General features: G+C 45.7%; 1 protein-coding gene across 26 annotated transcripts in view; it reads right to left on the bottom strand.

The window, feature by feature from the left end:
* The window catches only part of mical3a (microtubule associated monooxygenase, calponin and LIM domain containing 3a), a 75,168-nt gene that overhangs the window by 28,418 nt on the left and 26,594 nt on the right, over window positions 1-20,156 (bottom strand). For 16 of the 26 annotated variants that reach the window (XM_084016614.1, XM_084016634.1, XM_084016635.1 and 13 more), the window contains exons 2-20: window positions 11,783-12,184; window positions 11,098-11,305; window positions 10,905-11,021; window positions 10,659-10,760; window positions 9,755-9,910; window positions 9,191-9,291; window positions 7,733-7,990; window positions 7,132-7,247; window positions 6,665-6,791; window positions 6,465-6,558; window positions 6,355-6,384; window positions 5,623-5,770; window positions 3,905-4,101; window positions 3,620-3,738; window positions 3,474-3,536; window positions 3,203-3,376; window positions 2,249-2,350; window positions 1,944-2,027; window positions 426-536 (exon numbers count right to left, since the gene is read on the bottom strand). In XM_084016614.1, the coding sequence (XP_083872740.1) occupies window positions 426-536; window positions 1,944-2,027; window positions 2,249-2,350; window positions 3,203-3,376; window positions 3,474-3,536; window positions 3,620-3,738; window positions 3,905-4,101; window positions 5,623-5,770; window positions 6,355-6,384; window positions 6,465-6,558; window positions 6,665-6,791; window positions 7,132-7,247; window positions 7,733-7,990; window positions 9,191-9,291; window positions 9,755-9,910; window positions 10,659-10,760; window positions 10,905-11,021; window positions 11,098-11,305; window positions 11,783-12,061 (2,586 nt within the window). In that variant the 5' untranslated portion in view covers window positions 12,062-12,184. The remainder of the gene's footprint in view (window positions 1-425; window positions 537-1,943; window positions 2,028-2,248; window positions 2,351-3,202; window positions 3,377-3,473; window positions 3,537-3,619; window positions 3,739-3,904; window positions 4,102-5,622; window positions 5,771-6,354; window positions 6,385-6,464; window positions 6,559-6,664; window positions 6,792-7,131; window positions 7,248-7,732; window positions 7,991-9,190; window positions 9,292-9,754; window positions 9,911-10,658; window positions 10,761-10,904; window positions 11,022-11,097; window positions 11,306-11,782; window positions 12,185-20,156) is intronic. The other 10 variants (XM_084016628.1, XM_084016637.1, XM_084016615.1 and 7 more) reach the window with 5 other exon arrangements.

The raw sequence follows: 20,156 nt of genomic DNA, 5'->3' as shown, positions 1-20,156 counted from the left end.
AGACCGTCACAAAAAAGGAGTCTCTGACTTATCGTGTTGCACAGCTTGTAATGCAGACTCTCTCCGACGGAGCCTGGCGCTTAGTTTAAAACAACCGACGGGGGAAACCCCCCCGAGTGTTGCATTCATTCACGAGCTGTCGCATCCAAACAACATCGCCTTCAGCATGAAAACAAGCAGCTCCCTCTGATGATGACACACGCCACCCACTCACAGGTTGCAGGGGAAGTAAACAAGACTGCAACCTCTCGACAGTTCATTCGGGGGGAAACGTTCGGCTTATTATTCCACTCGGGGGTCAAACGGGAGATACGGCAGACAAATAAGGAGAGGATGCTTTTAGGAGACGAAGAAAAGGGAGGACGCTAGATGGGGTTTGTAGCAGAGACAGACAGATAGAGACAGACAGATAGAGCAGACGTCACCTCTGAGTGGAGAGAGAGCGAGGAAGTGGAGGAGGAAGAGGGGAGCAGAATGGTTTTCTTTGGGCAGCTCCGAGAGCCCGAGCCGGACACTTGGTCTGCACCACTCCTGGCCTTGAGAGATGAGGGACAGGAACAGCAGATTCAGCAGAAGGTGATGAGGATGATGATGATGATGAGAATGATACCGCTTGGCGTCAATATGCTTCGTACTCCTACTTGTAGTAATTCACAGCAGGGAAAAATCAATCGGCTTTCAAAAGCGAGGGGGAAATGATGATCTAAAGGTATTTACGTCAGCAGAAATTCAGTGATCTGTCTGAGTTAATAGAGTTAGTGTTGGATCCCACTTCAGTTGCTTAGTTTCACACCGTTAGCAAAACCCGGCACACACAGTCACAGTCTCCTCTAATGGAATCAACACAAATAAAAGCACAATATAGTCAGAAAAACAAGACCTGAAGTGACTTCTCCAATAAAAAAACAGTAACTGAATATAAAAAAACCCTACATTTTAAACAGTGTAGAGAAGTTCTTAAGGATTATCCGGATTAATTCCAGTCTTTACAACTGACTTCACGTTCATTTACTCCAGCAGCTAGATACTTACTGAGCAGTAAGCGGACATTAAAGAAACAGCAGTGAATTAAATCCCTTTAAAAGACGACAGTTTGCTTAATCTAGCAAAAAAGCCAACTTTCTATGCATCAGCGGGAGAAAACCCCGGTGCTGGCAGAGACCAGCAGCTGGTCTTCTACTCTATTTCCCAGGAAGCAACACCTACGAGAGGGGTTGGTGGGTTTACTGTATCTACTTCCACAGTGAGGGCAGCAGGGGAACCTTGAACTGGAGATCGAAGGTCACAGAAAAGTAGCCGAAAAGGCAACAAGAAAGGAGGGAGGAGGTTCCTGACGATTTATTTCCACTGATCGACAGGTGACCTCACGTTGCCGAGTAACAATGCACCAGCAAAATGCAGGGATGGAGAAGACTCCAAGCTGCTCCTCTTTTATGAGGAAGAACAGGTTTGTTAGACCTGGAGGAGACACACAAAGCTGGAGAGATGAAATGAAAGCAAAGAGCTTGTTTCTAAGAAATCTACACAGAGTACCTTTTAATACACCTAACAAAAGGTGCATTATAATGTTTATGTATACTATTATTTTGTGTTTTTGTGTCATTTTTACTATTGTTTTTTTAACATAATCCTTCCTACATTGGACAAAATAAACAAAATGTTTAATTTTAGATCAGTAACTGATGGTTTATACATGTTGTTTTTGGCGTCACTAATCCATCTGAACATTTTGCTGATTCATCTGCTCTTATTTAGTCTCTCCCGAATACTTTCTTGTAAAATGAGCTCGGCAGATGTTTTCTGGCTTGGTGAGGCCACCGTCCCTTCAACTTTGCTCCTGGATTGGAAGGCCGATCCATTTCCATCTGTAAGGGGGGGGGATCTAAACTTAATGGGATGTGAAAGGAGTTGGAGGACTACCAGGCCAGCGTTGCTAACCATACCTGCTCCCTTCTGTTGGGCAGTTTCTGACCCATGATCATTTCTTTGTAGCGAATGCTCAGCTGCTCCTGCTGCTGTGTGCGTCTCTGAACCGGGACAGAGAGACCATGAAGGCGTCACACTCTTATCTCTCTCACAAACACAACTATTAGACTGAGAAGTCAAGACAGCCATTGAGTTAATTCCTCCAAATCTCACACAACAGATCTAGAGAGAAGCAGCTTCCCCCACTACGACACACACGGTTAGAAGGTCAGCCTAGACGTTAGTCTCTACGGGGACGAGGTCGGACGCTTCCACTCTTTACCTTTCTCCATGCCGGGACAGGCGCCAGGCGCACCGGCTCGTTCACGGGGGAGTGGGGCGGGGAGAGGGGCAAGAGGAGATCCAGATTGGGCAGAGAGTCCCCCTTTTGTGGTCAGATAAAGATGAGCGACAGCGAGAGGCCCAGATAACCATGCAAGGCATCATGAGACAGGCCATGATGGGAGGTGGAAACAAGGAGAGAGAGAAACAGAAAGAAAAGGAAGTGAATCATGGGAGGATGGAGTCACAGCGGCATGTGTTCAAAACGAATAAGGAAGGAGACTCATGAGAGGATGCATACATCATTAATAGATAGAAAGAGAGGAAATACACAAATGAAGTATCATCAGTCAAGCAAGTACTCAGTATTCCGCCTGTATAAATCCTTAAAGATTCATCATTAACTTTTGTATTAATCATATATTCAGCTATTTCCATAGACGTCCGATGTCCAATGCAACACACAAGCTTTTTCATGTTTAGAACAAACAAAACACCGAATCAGAAGCAGCAACTCCACACAGTAACAAGACGTTTTCTCAAACAGCAACAGTAGAAAGCTGTCTTTCTCCCCATCAACAATACGCTCCAGTGTTCCCGGGCCCACTCCTCCCTCCCAAGCAGACCCGAAGCTCTGCGAACCGATTCATCCCGAGCCCCTCCAAGAGCCCAGTCAGCGCTGTCAGGCCGCCTACACGACCCGGGAACAATACCCAGCCTGACCAATGTTAGCATTCTGGACCTCGGGCTCATTAATGCTGCGGCCTACAGCTCGTCAATCACGAGGCCAGAGGCCCGTCGCACAGCGAGAAATCTGCCTGCTCGTCAAAATATTCACTGAAGGGAATAACAAACCACAATGAGCAAAAATAATCTGAATTCCAACAACGTCCAGAAGGTTGTGACCACCTTGTTGCTTCAATCGTTTGTTCCGTTTCCCATCAGCCCTCCATACCTGTCGTTTGAGTCCCGTCGGCTGCGGAGCGTTCTCCTCAAACTTGGCGAGCAGCTGAGTGGCCATGACTTTGACTTTGTTGTGGTTCCCCGCGGCGCTGGACTCCATTTTCCTCTCCGCCAGGATAACGGAGGCGGCCGGCCTTTCGTCACGGCCGCTCCTGGATGCTTCCTCCTGGGAGAAAGTGGAGAAACGGTGAAAAGATGATGGATTCATGCTGTCCGGCGGTGTGATTCGTCTGCTCAAACACTTCCCTGTCAGAACTACTCACCTCTTCAGACTGGCTGGTTTTCCTTCTCTTCCCCAAACCGTCCACATCCTTCTCCTTTTTGTCCTGTTGATGACATGCCGTGAGTTCTTTTCAGCTTCACAATGCTATTAATAGCCATTTTTAAAAAGACGTAAATCGACGCCGACCTTCGGATTCCGCTTCCTGGATATCGCTATGCTCTGACCAAGCTTGCTGAGGAAGGAGATGGGTGACTTGGTGCTGGATATCAGCGCTGCCTTCTCCTCGGGACTCAAGTTTTGGTTGTCTAAACAGAAATGTTTTAATTAAGAACACTTAAAAGCACTTTGAAATCCTCAAATTGTGGGTAATTATGTTTTCAAAAGCATACGTGGCACATGTGTAATTACAGACACCTCCCAGAAACCACATTAAAGAGAAGCTGCAGCCGCTGCTGCAACACCCACTCTCACCTCCGGGTGGCACCGTGTCCTTAAACATCTCGTAGAACTGGCTGAGGTACATGACCATGGAGAGTTTGTCTGGCTCCACCACAGAAGACATCTCCTTGCCAGTCATGCAGGGCGAGATGCCAAATTCCCGCTCCGCCACGTCGAAGCCCAACTGGTTGTTCTTCTCGTGGTCTCGCTCGTCCAGGGAGTCGAAGTCTCTGAGGGCGGGAGGAAGAGGCGGAGTGAGAACGGGGGATATAATAACCAAGATGAGAGACGAACAGAAAAAAGATAATCATAAACCAATTAGCATTCATTTTAGTGATCGTTAATCTCTGCTGCTCCTGTGACACATACAGGCTTAATAAATTAGATTCTATTAGTGGAATCTGAAGGACAAAATGATATTTGAGTGTTAATTAATTTTTCTTCTGTGTATATTATGATTGAGAGGTGATTATATTTAACCCCATATCTGTATTACATATGTTTGAATATTGCATGCAAGAGCAAATAAGGTGTATTTGAATTTAAATAAAGGTGTGTTTTTGTTTTTGGGCCACTTGGGGGGGCAACAGCAGTACATTGGCAAACCCTTTCACCCTTGTCTGGCACAGCTGGTGATTCTCGATTATCACCAAATCTAGGTCTCATTTTGTGATGAGTCAGCAAAAAGGGGGAGGGAGCTAATTTAAATTTTCCGACCACAAGGATCCAGCAGCTTTGGATATAATGGAAAATGAGCCGACACCGCTTTAAACACTAACGAAGAAGCATTTGTGTACAGCGGGCTACTGTACATGCTGCGGAAAGCATTACCGTAAATGTCCTAAAAGAGCGGCTCATCAATACATTCAGTCCATTTAAGAGCATTAGCATTGGAACATCACAACAGGCACAGAGTGAACCCTCCACCCGATCCCTCCTAACCGCCTGCTCTCTACATGTGTTCACGTTCCCCACGGTACCTCCACTCACCCCCCTCCCCCCCTCCCCCTCCCATCATCTGGCCTATCAAAAGGCAGCAGAGCACAACGGCTGCACCACTTGGAAAAGGTCAGGCAGGACACGGACACTAATAGCTTGTAATGTTAATTGCCACGTCGCCTCCAGAGGGTAACAAAGTACATTAGGCACTGCGGAGGGAGGCTGTGTTGTTTATAGTGTGTGCAAGGGTAAGGAGAGTGTGTGTGTGTGTGTGTGTGTGTGTGTGTGTGTGGGAGGGAAGGCCGGGACTTGAGGAGGGCTCTCAAGAGGCCATCTTGACTGCTTGCTGTCACCTCGTTTACAGTGATGTACGACTTAAAACCAAGGTCCCAACCAGACGATAAACATCATTTGCAACCAACAAAAACGCATATAAACGCAGCAGGCCTGTCATTATAGGCACGGCAGCACTTTTAACCCTTCCACTCTGACCATAAAGGGATACGCTTGCAAAAACAAATCAGCCGATACCGCACGTCCATCCCATGCAGATTGTTTAATTGATTACTTGTATGGCTCCCCGTGTGGAAGCGACTAGGAGCGTTCTTTTATGGGGATTTATCAGATTTAATATAAAAAAAACAGCAAAAACAGGAATAACAACTCAAGTGTAAACCTTTATAATGCTGCAACACATTGGTCAAGGCTTAGAACGGGAATTAAAATTCCAGTATATAATGCATATAGTACATAAACATAATTTAACTAAATACCCAATCCATTTGAGTCAGCATCAGTCCCTCGATACTCACATGAGGTCCGGTCTGTATCGGTCGATGAGGGCGCACAGGGCCAGACCGCTCTTCCAGGACATGGTCAGGTCCGTCACGTTCACATTCCTGTATCCCTCCGTTTGTCTCTGGCACCAGTTGAGCAGCTTACTGGATCGAGCGATGGATTCTGGTGAGGCAGAAGGAGACAAATTAAAGGGCAAAGCAGCAGCTTGAACAGAATCTGGATCTTCAACACCGGATGAAACCGTTTCCGAGCCCCAATCTCATGGCCTTGGTCATCCATGGCGTGATCCTCCATGTTAGTTTCAACCAGCCAATGAGGAAGTATTACGAATAGGTTGCAAATGACAGGTTAAAGCTTTGGTCTACGATTTGGAATAAAAAGAAAAAATCCATTCAGTCTATCAGCTGTAGGCCTGCATAGAAATTGACCAATGGGAGGCATTGCTCCGGAAGGCTCCCATTGGCTCGTTTTCAGAATGTAGACCATAGCTTTAAGGGGGAATGCAGAGCTAACAAAAAACCTTTAAAACAGCAAGGATGGACGTTAAAATATATACGAGGAGCTCGAATGAGAATATCAAATACCAAGTTAGCACACGCAGGAATAATCTCAGAGGCTGCAATCAGTCCATCATTCCACTGTCCATCTTACATTATTAATGCATGAGTAGCAGGGAGACTTCCAAACTGTTAAAACCATTGGGAATCCCTGAAAAAACAACACCATGCATGTGGACTTCGTGTTACCTCGCAACTGCTTGTCAAGCAGGTAATTGTCTGGAGTGAAAATAGTTCATTATTACATTTCAGCAAAAACACGACACTGATGAGTTTGAAGCACGTAAATGGATACAAACCATTCCTGGCCAACTTGGGTGTCGACGAATTGATCACATTCTCGATTTCGATGCGGATTTCCCTGCACTCCCCCGTGTCACACAGGTGCCTCACCTGCAACGGTTACACACACTTATTACACACCTGTATGACATCACCAAATGTGTGTGTTTTTTTTGCCAATAAAATCGACGGCGGCTGAGATGTCTCTCATACACACCTGGCTGGGCTTGAGGAAGTTAAGGCTAATGTTGGGGTAGCGTGTGGTCGGGTCCACGCTGTAGTGACTGAAGTTCTTACTGACGTTTTCTGGCGTGGTTTGGGGCAGCAGACGATAAATGCTCTCTCTAAAGGCGGAGAGGAAAATGTATTATATAAGCAAATATAATCTCATCTCGGAAGGAAAATATAGGGGCAATAGATTAAGAAAACACACTAACAATGTTATCAATAAGCAGAACATATGAGTCACATTCCATTTAGTTCGTATGAGAATCTGTTATCCCAGTCGTACTGGCGGAGGTGGAACCGGTGCTTGAAATCACATACCAACACATTTCCTAGTAAAGCACTTAGAGATATAAAGGGTGTTTGAAGAGAGAGTGTGTGTGTGTGTGTGTGTGTGTGTGTGTGTGGAAGTCCAAGGGCAGGGTGAGTCTCTGTGTTTCCATGTTTGCACAGCCTCACCTCTCAGCTAGAACCTCAAGTGGAGTTTTTCCCTGAGCCCAGCTCTTCACCATCCAGCCCGAGTCCATGGCCGCCAGGAAACCGCGGGCGATGCCGGTGCCCATGGGCCAGAACGGCTGGGGACGACAGCGGACGCCACATTCAACAACCAAACACGACCGCAGAATGACCAAGGGTATAAAATACACACAATGGGGGAAGAGCTGTGACTCAAAACGTTAACCCATAAGAACCCAGACCCATTTTTTTCTTTATTTATTGGTTAAAATGTGATTTGAATGAATCGACGGATTCAAAATAATTAAATCGGCTCAATTTATCAAGCAGATAATTCATATTTTTCATATTCTGACAAAGACGTCCCATTGGTTAGAAGATCCATGTGACATTTCTGTCACAACAATATTTTACAACGTGTTTAATAACAATTAGAATTGTTAAATGGGTTGAAACTTGCCTTTAATGATAAAAAAAAAATCAAGCTTTTTCAAATTAGCCTGAGTGAAAGTCGAGCTGTGCAAAGGAACTTTCCAGGATATTTAAAGTGCTTGTAAAAACGGTGCCTTATGGGAAGCTTCAAAACCTCCGCCGTCTCTCTCACCTCCAACAGGCTGTCGCCCACCAGCGCCACCAGCAGCTTGTGGCCGCTGCGTTCTCGCACCATGGCGGCGTTCTCCGACGCGTACATGCAGGTGAAGTCGAACATGGCTACGTCGGGCTGCCCGTAGTGGTTGATGGCAAAGTCCAGCGTGGGCAGCTGGTGGTTGGTGGAGAAGTCGGCGGCCTCGCGGGCGTAAGACAGCAGGGCGGCCTGGTCCACGTTGGCCCTGGACAGCAGCATCTCCGTGTCTGCGTAGTCCTACGGCAGGGAGGAGGGAGGAATCAAGTGGCAGCTACATATGGAAAATACAGACGAGGCACGGCCAAGTCATGGTTTCACAATTTAAGCCTCAATTTTAGAATAAAAAGTGACAATGGACAGAAAAAAGACCCCATTTACATGGTATTAGACATGTTATCGGCTCCCACTGTGATCTGGTCTCTGCCAGGTTTAAACACAGGTGTAAATAGGATCTGGTGTAAACACAAAGGCATGTGATCTGATGTTATGATTCAGCATCGTGTAACCCAGAGGTCCAACAAGTAGCTTGTGAGCTGCATGTAAAGTCCACGGAGAATCAGCTAATTAGCTCTCAGAGGGAAAAAGTCGGAGTCCTCTGGTGTAAACTAAGGAAGTCGACGGCTCCTTTAAGACTTCACTGTGTGACAAAAAAAAGCTCCGAGCACTTGCAGTGGAATGAACTTCCATGTTCACAGGCCTCTTCGACATGTAGCATCAAATCACTGCATGCTTTCAGAGTGACGTGTTTCCACGGAGAGGCGGTGAGAGGCAACGTTCCTCCATCTTTAAGGTGATGGAGGGTGAAGGGGAAGGGGCGGGGTTAGTGGAGGATATGAATGAGAGTTGTGTTCTGATTCGCTGCCTTGAACTGTGTAGACCCCGCCGCTCCTCTGCCACCCTTCCACCCTTCCTCTCCCCGTTTCCAAGGTGACAGGAGTAAATTACATTGCTATAAATGGCTCCGTCCGGGACGCTGCATTAAAAAGGGAACTTCCAGAAGTAACAGCAGCACTCACTTCAGACTTTTCATCCACACATGCCTGCATACTCCAACACTGGCTTCCAGAAAGCCACAACATAAACAGAGCACACCTTCAGCTATGTGTGGACATTAAGACAGACATGCAGCAAGGTCTTTCCTGTTTCCTGTGGAAAGTGACCAGGGAGAGGAAACTACCGTGCACAGCGGGGACACAAACACTCAGCACGTTGTGCTTGAGTTGGCATTTTGTTCCCGAACACTGTTGGCTTGGTTTGACCATTAGGAGCCGATACCAGGCAAAAAAAAAAAACAGACAGAGAATGAAAGACTGAAAGAATGAAAGAGAGTGAGACAAAAAGGCAGCAGAGGGACAGACTTGTGATATTGTCAGCCTCTGCTTTGTGTCTAGTACAGACAGACCACACTGATCTGAGGTCTGGGCTTTGATCACTCACATGCAGAATGACTCCTTTCTCCCGCAGGCTCTGTTTTTTGGCAGTCATCACAAAGTAGTGCGTGTCATCCTTGTAGTATACGATGTTTTCCAGGTCAATACCTGGAAACGACCAAGAGAGAGAGGGATGTATCGTTAGGGTTAGCAAACAACAATCGTTTTCCTTAGACCAAAAAGATGCCTGCCTTTGCCGTCATTAGGGGAGCAATTACCCGATTCAGAGCGCCTAAGCAAAGCCCCCGGGGACGCACTGTTGTGTCAGCAATAAACTGTGGCAGGCTTGGCATCGGAGCTGATGTCAAGCATTTTAATTGGAGGATCTGACGAATTCAGAACGGTGATCCAAGGACAGATTATTTATCTGGGTTACTTTGATTCATCAAAAAAAACATCACTTGGCTTCCGGAAAACCAGTTGGAGATTTTAAAGCTGTGTCCCGAGGTGTTTTTATGCTTATTTTCTATGTAGCACTACAAATCAAATGTATTATTATTATAATTATTTCACAGTCAACAACAACATGAAGTCCCCAAATCAATGCAGTAGAAGAGAGCTGTGAACGGACCCGTTGCTTCTCTGAGGTCCTGAAAGAACTTCTGGTTGAAGATGAAGGCCACCCCGCTGATCTCCTCCACCTTCGCCTCCGCTGACGTGTTCCTGTTGATGAAGTTAGCCGTGATGGCGATGGCGAGCTTCCCCCGGAACTCTTTACGCCGAAACCCTGGGAGAAATCACAGAGGGGACGAGGAAGGCAAGACGTCAAGGTCGGGGGGGGGGAATGAGTGAGCGCAGACCTGAACTGTGACACCGTTAAAAAAAAAAACAGAGTAACCGCTCGTGTACTCGTGGTGGCGTTTACGACGTATCAAAAACCCTACGAATGCACCGCGTACACTATAAATGCAACCAGATGTTCTGCATCGTGACAATGTAAACAGTTGTTCTAGCTTTTATCGAGCTCCGTGATTGCAGTTCATGGTTATCCCAGAGGGAGCCTGCTGCTTCCCTTCATTGACGCAGCAGTCAGTAGTACAGCGGGGGTCAAGGTACTCGACTCCACAGGGGTTCCTGTGTGTGTGTGTGTGTGTGTGTGTGTGTGTGTGTGTGTGTGTGTGTGTGTGTGTGTGTGTGTGTGTGTGTGTGTGTGTGTGTGTGTGTGTGTGTGTGTGTCGAACGCTCACAGAGGAAACAGATTCAACCATTCTTATTCTGCTCTGCTGGGAGAGCCATCAGAAACACTGCTTGGATGTAGCAGCCAGACACAAACAAACACGCACATACACACACAGATGTGCACAAAAGTTCATTCATACATGAGGAACGGGGGGTGAGATCAGTCACCCGACCACAGCCAGCACACGAGTGAGATCATAATCACTCTGACGAGCCTCCGAGTCGGCCTTCGAAAAACACAAACAGCGTCTGTGCTTGGCTTTGTTTAGTCAAGCAAAACAACAGCAGGGACTCGCCTGGTAGTGTGTTCCTCTTTCCATCTGCTCCGATGATGACATCAAACTCCAGCTCGTTGACAGGGTGTGTCCTGGGGTGGACCTCGGCCCTCCAGCCTATTCCTACGAAAACACACACACGGCATGTGTAATCGGACAGAAATGCATCAACAGCGGCAGCTTAGAGCCTTCACACAGACATTTCTCTGAGAAAAACACATGCTCCGCCTGCACTCATGTTCCTTTACAGCACTTTAACTCACTTACTTTCAGTCTCTTGATCTTCCGGGGGCTCAATAAGCCCCTTGAACTCTACGTTAACGTGGATCTCAATCCCCACCAGGAGAGCCACTTTGAGCAGGATCAACTGAAGCTGACGAATACCTGCAGCACAATGTATGATCAGTATATTACGAATATCAGCAGTGTAAGGAGAGCAACGGAGCGACAGTGCACTCACTGATATGATCGATGGCACCAGCACAGAACTTTCCGTAGAACTTCTTGGCCCCGAGGCCCCTGAGGTCCTGGATGGTGAAGGGCCAGAGGTGCAGCACATTGTTCCTGGAGAAGGCGTCTCTCTTCTCCAGCAGCACCACTTTGGCCCCGAGGAAAGCCAGCTCGATGGCTGTACGTAGGCCGCATGGTCCCGCACCGATGATCAGACACTAAATACAGACAGAGGTTACAGACGAGCTGGAAGACATGATGATGTAGGGAAACTACACCAGGACAGGCTGAAAACCCACCTATCCAAGCTGCACCTCGACAAACCCACGCCAGCTAACGCTCTGATCTAATTTCTTTAAAAAAATGCACCTGAGTTTTGCTAACTCACATGCTTTTAGTTGTTTATTAGGGAGGTTTGCACTTCCAATCCTTGCTCCACTTTGGACAAAAGAATCTGACAGATAATATGAGGTAAATAAGGGGATGCAACACGTAAAGGGAACTAGAGGAGGAGACTAATCCCATTTCTAAGAACTGAAGTGAACCGTCTCCTTCACAGAAATGTCCCTGCAGTGTCCTTTCACATAAAGCAGTCTCACACACACGTCTTGCTGGTAATCATCAGCATCAAATGACCTGATTACTTAATATGGAGGCCCTTAAATGCACCATACAGATGGTAATGACAGGCTTACCTTGGAGTTGGCACAGACACGGCCCTTCTTGTACTCCTTTTGGAGGGCCCGCTTGTCTAACTTGGCCCAGAGCGCCTTGGCCTTCCAGTAGTTGAGTTTGGACTTGAGCTTGTGATAGAAGATCCGGTACTCGCCGGGCTTGACTTCCAGGTGGTCGCACATCTCCTGGAAGGCCTTGAGCGTGCCCTTAAACGTGGTGCCCTGGACGAATTTGTCGAACAGGACGTGGGACCTGTTGACGCCATCTCCTCCAGTCGCACCGGCGCCTCCATCCCCCATAGTCCAGACTCACACAGGGCCCTTCAACCCCTCCCAGACAGGGGTCTCTGGGTCCAGGCCCAACCCTGGAACCGGCTCTCTCCGATGGAAGGGGACTAACGCCGAGCCTCAGGCATTTTCATTCTGTCCGCAAGAGGGAGGGACATAAAATTCAGTCAAATCATAGAAAAAACAGAATGCAGAAAAGCAAACTTTCACAGCTTTCAACAGAAACTTTAATCAAGGAACCAAGTTGAGATCGACTATGACTCGGGCTACCTCTTCATGAAATGGGACCTGATTTTCTCTAATTTGGCAAATCATACGCATGCCGGCTGCTCGGACAAGCAATTAAAGCAGCAATTGAGGAGAAAGGCCGGGTCGTTTAAGGTCTCGCTGTCACAACTCTGCAGCGACATGACCTCAGACCACCTCTTATCTGTCTAGGAATGAGGCCCGCTGGACACGGCAAGAGCACTGAACCCACCGAAAGCCAAACAGGAAACACTGCGGCCACAAGTGTGGAGACATGTGTGGCACAAATCCCTTGAGGCAGACTCCAGACACAGGAAATAGCCGGTTCATCCTATAATACTAAGAAACCAAACAAAATCCGAGGAATCCAAGAAAATGATAGAACAATGGTTCAAGATGTCAGATTTATGATATGATATTTGCTGTTGCGAGCCCCCTGGTTTGCTAGTTCCTGTGTCGAGACCGAGTGAGAGTTTGTCGTTTGTTTACCTGCTACGACTTGCAGCAGTACGACCGTACGAGTTCTGCATTTTTTTAGCCCCATCATCTCTGGTTCAGCAGTCATGACTGGAATGTCTTGATAGGCGCTCTGTTTAAAGCTCAGACTGCATTTAGCAGAATGAGCAGCCTTTTAAAAAAGGTCAGTGTTACTCAACATGAGTGTAAGCATAAAAGAGAGGAGCGAGCTCGGACAAAAGTGGTAGTGGTGGTGACTGCATTAGCTCCCCGGGGCAATGGTGCACAAACCTGCTTTGCTTGTTAAGGGATCACAATGGCTCAGCAAATAGGATACGTAACTCTCGACCAAGGCAATTAGGAAAAGGAGCAAAATATTCATTAGGGATGTCCCGATCCGATACCCGGATACTGGGTTTTTAAGGTGGATCGAGATCGGCTGATCCAATTAAATTTCATGGTCGATCCAGATTTAATATTTCCCACGATTCCATTGTTGCGTTTGTTTTACGTTGTTTTATTGCATCAGCCGCCATTATCTAGTATTATAGTTTCTAAGTACTGGCATGTTGAACAACCAAAGTCCTATTTAACAGAATAAAGGGAAGTGAATGAAAGATCAGATTTTTATTTCTTAATGTACACAAAATGAAATGCTGTTTGCTAACACAAAAAGTCATATCGGAAATCGGTATCGGAAAACCCGTATCGGGAAATATCGGGATCAGATCGGAACCTATATGAAAATATCGGAATCGGCTCGGAAGCTAAAAATGAGTTCGGGACATCAATATTCAATGATTGGTTCGATATTTTGGGGAAATACACTTGTTTACGGTTGTATATCATAATATCGAGCTACAGCTAAGACACTGTTAGCGTCACTTAATATAAAGACTAGAAACAAATGAACTGCCAACCGGCACCTTTTGAACCCACTAATAAACATGGAATTACAGGTTTTATATGGACTTAAACAAGATATAGCACAGTGTTTCCCGCAGGATTTTTTTCAGCAGCGGTGGTGTGGTCCCCAAACCCTCTAGGGGGGTCCGGGGTCATGCCCCCCCGGCCGAAATTTTTTTGTACCCTTTACATTGGAATGCATGAATCTGGTGCACTTTGAGAGGAGAATATGCACTTAAATCCTATTCAAACAGTCCTGTGTATTACTGTAGATGGGATTATTGGTGTTGTAACTTTGCCTTTTGTGTCTTCATTTACAGATTTTAATATTTTTGTATAGTAATATTTAACAAAAAATGCCACAACACAAATATAATTTGCACAATTTATTTACAGATTTTTGCCTAATGCTTAAACACTAAACATGGTTGCTATGCCCAAAGCAAAACTGTTTTTTACATAAGACACTTTGTCTATAGGCCTACACACACACACACACAATACTAGAGGAAAAACGGCACGGAGGTTGCGGTTTATAGATACAATAAAATGATTGGGCTCAGAGGGTTTTTAACACTGGTGGTCATGTAGCGACACATTTTAGCAACTTACTTTCTCTCTCTCTCTCTCTGTCTGTCTGTCTCTCTCTCTGTCTGTCTCACTCTTTCCTTCTTTCTTCGATCTTCCGCTTCACTCGCTACTGCTAGAATCAATGTAACTTTGCAACCGTGTAGGGTAGCCTACTGCCAACAACTGCCACACTCGCTGTGTATTTTTCTTCTTTGATGTTGGTTACGTGACGATGTGCCGCGTGCTGCGCAATTGACGTTACGCGCTGTACATTTTCTAAAAGGAGCTACGTAAAAATTATTATTATTATTATTTTTTTTTTTTTAAAGGATTTTTATTGCAGCGGCGGAGAAAATTCAGCAGCGGCGTGTGAACGTGGGGGAAACACTGTAGCATGTTAATGTATGAGCTTCAGGTGCTGGCAGGCCAATTTTGAGTCATGCTAGCTGTTTCCCAGTCTTTACAGTAAGCTAAGCTAACTGGCTGCTAGTTCAAACTTTATATTCACCCCATCAAAACAATTACAGGAAAGAAATGTGCTTTCCCCAAAAATGTCAAACTATTCCTTTAAGATCTCATCAAAAATCCCCTCTTTTTAGTTTACAGTACAGATTAATGTTAACTCCATCATCAACAGATCAGCAATAGAGAGGCTCAACAGTCAACCAAACACGTGAGGACACGACTCAGTGACTGAAATCCTCAGGAAGCCAACATTTTACACCGTCAGCCGATTTCTCTGGAAAAGCTTGAGCTTTGTACTCCACTTTCCAGGATGCTGAGCTAGTTCACAGAGTCCCAATGTAGTCCAAGTCCCAGTGGCAACACATGATGAAAGGGAGGCAGGTACGGAGGTCGGGCTGGCCTCCTTTTCACACACACACACACACACACACACCGCCAACTCCTCACTGTGGTCAAAACAGCAGCAGGCTCTGGGTTTGGTCAGGAAAAGGAGCTCATCCAACACAAGCATTGAGATAACCTGCTGCATCATTTCCTCTATGAAACAAGCTGTGAGGTCCTGGAAGGTGCACCTGCAGCCGCTGTGGTCTCTGGTTAAGGATATGCGTCGTATTATTTTATACCTAATATGCAAAAGGCTCGTCTGACAGCGGTCCCTCTTGACGGTCGGACAAACAGAACAGGGATCCTCTGATCCACTGGGTGTCATCGAAAACAGCCGATGGTCATTACAAATGACTCACTCAATGGCCCCTTAATTCGCTAGTCAATAATAATGACTGGAAATAGCCATGGCGAATGCATAAACGTCACTCAAATGGTCCTGAGGCATCTGAAGCCCGTCCATCTCCACAAGGACTCGAGATGCCACGGTTGATTACAGAGCAGACCCAGATTCAGTCAGGCTTGCAGTTTCTTGAGTGTGCAGCGAGTGCTGGGGGGGGCTGAGATAGCAACGGATGAAACGGCGGTTTCAAGGTTATTTCCGACACAATAATAGGCCGCTGTATTAGTGTCAGCTTCTCGGTAGCCAAGCAAATTGTAATCTTATCAACCCCAAAGAGCCTGACAAAACAAGTCTGAAACAGCCGGATTCTTACCCTCCGCTCTTTGACCCCGCCGATGGCTTTCAAGCTCACAATTCATCAGCATTCAGGCTTGTTTTGTGAGGCGGGTCACCTCAAAATAAAAAAGAAGATGCATCGAAACAGAACAGAAACTTGGGCGGATGGTCTCAGTGGGACAATAATCATTTTTGCGAGACACTTCGGCGATGCTACTCTTCCCCGTCCACAGCAGGGACCGAAGTGATTTTCCCTCCCGGCTGTTAAGGACACAGAGTTTATGGCAACGCATCAAAGGTAAGGGCGGGAGGTGTGAGAGGGATACCGTCCATAACCTTTACGACACCAAGGCTAGCGGCAAACATCCAACACAATTTGAGCTCTTTGAAGGAAATGCAGCTACTGACCGACATGCTGTGACACAGTGTGTGATGTCAAAAGATGTGTGTGCAGCTCAGACATGCTACACCCTCACCCCGCTTAATGCCAACAATAAAGCTGGCCTATAATTTGAATAATAGCAGCCTGCAGAGACCCATATGCTCACACAACAGTACACGTTGCACCATGTGTCTCTGTTGGAAAAGGGTGACGGGTTTGTGAAATAAGACACTATTTCCTCAAACACGACAATTCTAACAAAAAAAAGTGGAAAATAAAATAAGATGAATGAAAGCTACTCAGCAGGCACTGAACATCAGGATGAGCTGCAGGATTTCACGCATTCGCAGAATTGACACAAGAATTTACACACATGCATGCAAAGTCTTACACACACACACACACAGCACCCACCCCTCTCCCAACCCCTGGAATGCACTCACACACACACACACACACACACAGCATGCCTTTGCTTTTTACAGGGTGTATTACATCATCCTCTAATCTAAAAATAGAGCCAGAGATTAGGCCAGTAGGCTACACATTATCACAGCACTGCTTTTACACACTCTGAACGTTGTCACTACTGAACGGACCACAAATAAAAAAGGATATCAAAGCTGGAATTAAAAATAATGTAAATTAAGATAAATAAAAAACATCTAGCTGCTTGTTTATTTTGCTTTGATGTTTTTGCTAGATTGTTTTGATTTATTTCAATCTGATAAAAAAAAATTCCAGCGTTAAAGACACAGACAAGAACATGCAAACACATGTAATTTTGTCTGTTGATACAACTGAGAACAGAATATAAGTTTAGTATGCGACCAACTTACTGCAGACATGGTCAGTAAAAAAACAACAACAGACACTTTGAGGTAAACAACTGAAGTAAATTGCTTAACTGCCGTAGCTGCACTGGCTGACTGGGCTGACTGGGCTGACTGGAAGCCTGGGTCTGTATCAGTGTGTGCACAGAAATAGCACGTGGTCTCCAGCTCAGGGTGGACTGGTGCAGAGGATTTATCTCCGAACCCGTCTCCTCCTTTCATCCATCCGGAGACTTGGCAGAGAGCAGGATGCAAAGAGATCTTTGTCCCTGAACAGTGAACGTCTTCATTATAACGGCTGCAGACCACACCTCACCCACCAGTTCAAAGACGCCGTTATAACAGCTGGATCCCACTGTTTCATGCCCGTTTTCTTCTTCCTGTTTGCTTTAGGACAATGCCATATTGTCTTTATTCCTGACAGGTAACCATCACCTTAACGTCCCTCATCATTTCCTCATCAAAGGAGTGTGTGTGTGTGTGTGTCCTCTGTTCACAGCTGTGCAAAACTAAAAGTTAAGTGAAAGCAAGATGCAGGAAAACAAGTCCATTCATAAAATTGGGATGTTTTCCCACGTACTTAAACGCATCTGAAGTGTACTCTTTGATTCACCTTTCAAAAAGTTGCTCAACAGAACAAGGGAATTCAGAGCCTCAGGTCAAACGCTGCGAGCCGAGTCGGAGAGGTGTTATTCAGACTCGAGTCTATAAACACCACTGCAGATCAAAACCCAGCAGAAATGTAATTACCTAAAATAATAACAGTTCGTCACACCAAACATTATCACTGGGTGTCAACAGAAAGATAATACACGTGGTGCTTAAATCACCAAGGCGAATGAATGGCCGCGTCCCGTCCTTTGATATATGTTATTGTCCAGAAATAGCATCTTCATTATGCCCCTATGCAAACCCGCTAAGCTCACTTCTGCTATTCATACACACAGGATTAGCTGGCAGGGCTGCAGACTGTTGTGTGTCTCCACATCGGCAGACGTGACTCACAAAGCACACAAACATTTGTTGACGGCGACCCGAACTTGCTTCTGTAAGAAGAACATCTGGCTTTTGAATCACGTCTGCTCCCGACGGTCCGACGGCACCGTGCGGCGGAACACTTCATTTTTAGATCCCACAACTGACAACAGATCCCCCCCCCCCCCCCCCCCCGAGCCGATGAACATATGATTTCCACGTCTCATCTCTTAAACGCTAAACAGACGGACACGTTAATACTCAACGCACTGGAAATAACATCATGTTCTTGGTCAAATTCATCACGTGTGTATTGGGATTTAAATCCTCCATCGCTGGTTCCACGTGTCATCTTCCCTTTCCTGTCAAACCCCTTCACAAGTTAGCCACGCACTAGCATTCCTACCCAAAGCAGGGTAGCATACCCTGCTTTATCTTCTATTTTATTCTAATAATTTACTAAATGAACATCAGAAGACTTGAAACTAGCGATTGAGAGTCTTTAGGTCATAAATCAAGTTAGAATAATGATAATTTTCTTCAATCAGACTTCTTTTTGCAACCTGAGGAGTCGCCCCCTGCTGGCAATTAGAAATAATGTAAGTTTAAGGCATTAGCGCATCACTTTTCAAACCCCAAGGTCCATAATTCTGTGCAAAAAAAAAAAAGAAAGAAAGAAAGGGAATCTAAGCCCCAGTGCATTTCTCTAATCTATATTAGACCCCTACCAACCATGACAGGGGATTTCAAATGGATTGGTCTCAAAAGTGCAAAATAGCACAGCCGATGAAAAAAGGAATTAACATGAAATCTGTCTGAGACGACACGGGGGAATATTTACTCACCACAAAGGGTGTCTCTCTCTTCTGAAACTCATATTAGCAACGGCTTCTGGGGGAGTCGGAGTCTGTGCCCAGACTGCTTGATTACGGGTGTTAAACGTGGTCGATCAGAGCTGCCTGCCTGCGCTCGCCGCAGCCATTTCATTAAGGAAGCCTCTAAAATCCCAACACGAATGCCACTTCTCCCACCTGCATGCCTTTTTAGAAGATGAGTGGAGCACCGCAGGTATGCAGACATAAACACAGCGAACCACAAGAGGAAGATAATAGCACTGCTCCTAAAAGAAATCCTGGATTTTAACATTTGGTTATCTCCTTGTTTATTTGCATATTTCACACTGGTGTAGTAGGTATGTGTGCAGCTACACCTATACTCAGATCAGTCATTCCCAGCCAACTAGGAAGTGTAATCTGAGACCGCTAGGCAAACACATTCAACACTAGTCTCCAAGGCTTAGCCATGACCGCGGTGGAATGGAGGCATGCAGGTGAGAGGAAGCCTCCGACTATACTGGACCTGTTCAACACATTGTTTGACTCAACAGAAGAGAAATCAGAAGCTGGATAAGAATCAGGCCATGTGGTAAATCCAACAATATCTCACATATTAATTTCCAGTGTTTTCATTGAAAACCAAACATGTCAAATTGATTCTTTCTCTCTGTGTGTTCAGAGTTGAAGGATGACGGACGGGAATATAAACAGCTGGGCCGAGGCATAAAAACTAACCTCATAAAAAGGCCCCATAACTAGATCACACGTTTAATAGACAAAAGCCAACCAATGGTATGTTTCGTATTCTGGCGGGTCATGGGAACCTACAGTAAAACTCTGGAGCTCTCCCCTCTCTCCCGTATTAATTACAAAGCTAATAGTTAAACTTCCAAGCCGCTCGGCAAACAGACAGAATTCCAGTGCCGAACGCAACGCGCAGGCTGGAAATGAGCAAAGACAGACATGGAGAAATGAACTGATATTCCAGCTACTGACATTGTGTGAATGTTTGACTGAACTGAGAGGGTGAGTTGTGGTTATGAAACTATGAATACTGGTTGTAAAGGGGAGGTTGGCCTCTGAAAAGAGACAGATATCAGTGAGACTATATGTCTCTTTGTTTTTTTTAGAAATTGATTTACATGTGGGACACACACAAAAAAACACGATGTTAACTGTTGTCAACATGCAGAAAAGATAGGAACAGCAGAAAAAGCACCAATCAAAGTGGAAGAGCAAGAAAAATCAACTAAAACTGAGGAAAAACACATTTCAGTGTCAACTTTAAACGATTCTCGGTGCATCTGAATTCATCACACTCTCAATTTTCTGGCCCTGGACCTTCCTTGTTGGACATTCAGGAGATTCATTCTGT

The sequence above is a fragment of the Eutrigla gurnardus genome, assembly GCF_963514095.1.
Source record: "Eutrigla gurnardus genome assembly, chromosome: 9".
NCBI classification, from domain to species: domain Eukaryota; kingdom Metazoa; phylum Chordata; class Actinopteri; order Perciformes; family Triglidae; genus Eutrigla; species Eutrigla gurnardus.
Note: the sequence above shows the minus strand (reverse complement) of the source record. Positions and strands in the feature narration are given on the sequence as shown.